Source organism: Hyla sarda, chromosome 6 (genome assembly GCF_029499605.1).
Source record: "Hyla sarda isolate aHylSar1 chromosome 6, aHylSar1.hap1, whole genome shotgun sequence".
Lineage (NCBI taxonomy): Eukaryota > Metazoa > Chordata > Amphibia > Anura > Hylidae > Hyla > Hyla sarda.
The window spans coordinates 33,282,372-33,284,871 of record NC_079194.1 but is presented as its reverse complement, the minus strand read 5'-3'; the positions used below and the strand labels follow the sequence as shown (position 1 = coordinate 33,284,871).

At 41.4% G+C, this 2,500-nt stretch overlaps 1 protein-coding gene across 5 annotated transcripts in view; it reads right to left on the bottom strand.

Annotated features, from left to right (window-relative positions):
• The window catches only part of LHX9 (LIM homeobox 9), a 56,231-nt gene extending 54,336 nt beyond the window's left edge, over window positions 1-1,895 (bottom strand). The window contains exon 1 of one of the 5 annotated variants that reach the window (XM_056523461.1): window positions 990-1,895. In XM_056523461.1, coding sequence (XP_056379436.1) covers window positions 990-1,166 — 177 coding nt within the window. In that variant the 5' untranslated portion in view covers window positions 1,167-1,895. The remainder of the gene's footprint in view (window positions 1-989) is intronic. The other 4 variants (XM_056523459.1, XM_056523464.1, XM_056523463.1 and 1 more) reach the window with 4 other exon arrangements.
• Window positions 1,896-2,500: the final 605 nt, after the last annotated feature.

Sequence of the window (2,500 nt, the reverse complement as noted above, 5' to 3'; positions counted from 1 at the left end):
TTAATTGAACATAGCAATAAATTGCAACATTTAATACTTTTTTTTTTTTTAAATAATAACCTAAAATTTAGAGGAAAATAAAACAAAAATGGGATATTGCCTGTGTTAACTGCACAAAGATATCAGTAAGTATGGAAATAGATTTTTGATAGCTGTGTGCTGAATATTTAACAGGATTTTATTGGTGCAAGTCTGTTAGAAGTGTGATATATGTTATGTATGACCACAGAACGCTGGGGAATAATATTGGTTATTTATTTCTACAGAGCATCTCTGGCTGATGATTTAATGGCTCTGTTCAGGCATAAGAATAATATAGCTATTATAGATAGATAGATAGATAGATAGATAGATAGACAGAGAGAGAGAGAGAGAGAGAGAGAGAGAGAGAGAGAGAGAGAGAGAGAGAGAGAAAGAGAGATATGAGATAGATAGATAGATAGATAGATAGATATAAGATAGATAGATAGATATGAGATAGATAGATAGATAGATAGATAGACTGATAAATATATTTTTAATAATAACACATGATTTTTGATATTAGAGTGTTGAATGAAAAGAGACCTATTATATAAATTCATAAATTGAAGACACAAAATGGTAAATAAACAAAATAAATTATAAACAATATGTATTTATAATACAGGTAATATAAAATTAGTACATAATTAATATTACTATTACACTTTTATTTAGTTTTCAACAAAGATTAGAAAGTTATTAAAACAATATAAAGAAATAGACAGACAGACAGATTGATAAATAGATGTAAGAACGATAGATATAAGATAGAGGGATAGAAATATAGATGTGTAATAGATAGATATAAGATAGATAGATAGATAGATATGAGATAGATATGAGATAGATAGATAGATATGAGATAGATAGATAGATATGAGATAGATAGATAGATAGATAGATATGAGATAGATAGATATGAGATAGATAGATAGATAGATAGACATATAGACTGTTGTACTCACTGTTTCTCTGCCATTGACCTGGATAGTTTTGGCTAGGCGGCTATCTGCTGACTTGGACCTTCTCTCCATCTCTTCCATGATCCCTTGTATATGTCCCCCTGTTATCCCATGGAAGAGCATGGCTGCTGGTCGGAAGGGATAGGCACTTTCTTCTGTTCTGCACCCCACAATTTCCATATACAGAAGCACCACGTTTCTTCCAGCATCCACACACAGAGGAAGGGCAGGCAGTAAAGTTTAGTGATCTCCTCCTGGAAGTATCACAAGGCAGCACAGTCAGCCATGGAGCATGTCATGTGGTGGTGAGGATGATGGTGATGGTGGTGGTGGTGGGAGAACTTTAGAAGTTGGGTCAGCAGGTAGTCAGGAGGTCTCCTGTGTCCTGTTGCTCCTCAGCAGAGACAGTAGTCAGGAGGTCTCCTGTGTCCTGTTGCTCCTCAGCAGAGACAGTAGTCAGGAGGTCTCCTGTGTCCTGATGCTCCTCAGCAGAGACAGTAGTCAGGAGGTCTCCTGTGTCCTGATGCTCCTCAGCAGAGACAGAAGTCAGGAGGTCTCCTGTGTCCTGATGCTCCTCAGCAGAGACAGAAGTCAGGAGGTCTCCTGTGTCCTGATGCTCCTCAGCAGAGACAGTAGTCAGGAGGTCTCCTGTGTCCTGATGCTCCTCAGCAGAGACAGTAGTCAGGAGGTCTCCTGTGTCCTGATGCTCCTCAGCAGAGACAGTAGTCAGGAGGTCTCCTGTGTCCTGATGCTCCTCAGCAGAGACAGTAGTCAGGAGGTCTCCTGTGTCCTGATGCTCCTCAGCAGAGACAGTAGTCAGGAGGTCTCCTGTGTCCTGATGCTCCTCAGCAGAGACAGTAGTCAGGAGGTCTCCTGTGTCCTGATGCTCCTCAGCCTTCCTACACTTGGTCAGCACAGCTGCCTGCAGAACCCACCACCAATATGTGTGAGAGCTCTAACCAACCCATTCCTGATCATTGGGTAGGAGGGGCCCGGATTTTGTTAAGCAAAACAAAAGGTTGTCATGCACTAGTGGAGCCTCCAGTGATGGACAAGTGGTGACAAGGGGGGAGCAGAGCCCCCTCCTCATTACCTCAGCCAGGGAAAGACAGTGTAAAGTGAGATCACTTCTATCTATATGTAACACTCTGGAATAAGTCAGGTCCAGGACTGTGATATCTCCTGCTAAAACTGAACATGCAGCATGGAGCCCCCCCCCCCCCTAACTTGTATGAGACCCCCAGAGACTGAAACTTTCCAGCAATGCCATAAGAGAGCATCCCCTGTACCAGCTTGTGTGTATAAGAATCTGAGTGTCAGCTCTTGTGCTTGATGTTTAGTTAGAGTCCTATATACCCCAAGTCTATAAAAACTTCCTGGCTTTTCCCAGATCCCAAATGTAATTAAAATTAACTTGTGCCTGATCTACTAATGCCAGCTACATCCCTAATTTACTTATTGCAGTGTTTTCCCACGCAGGGGTGCCTCCAGCCATTGCAAAACTACAACTCCCA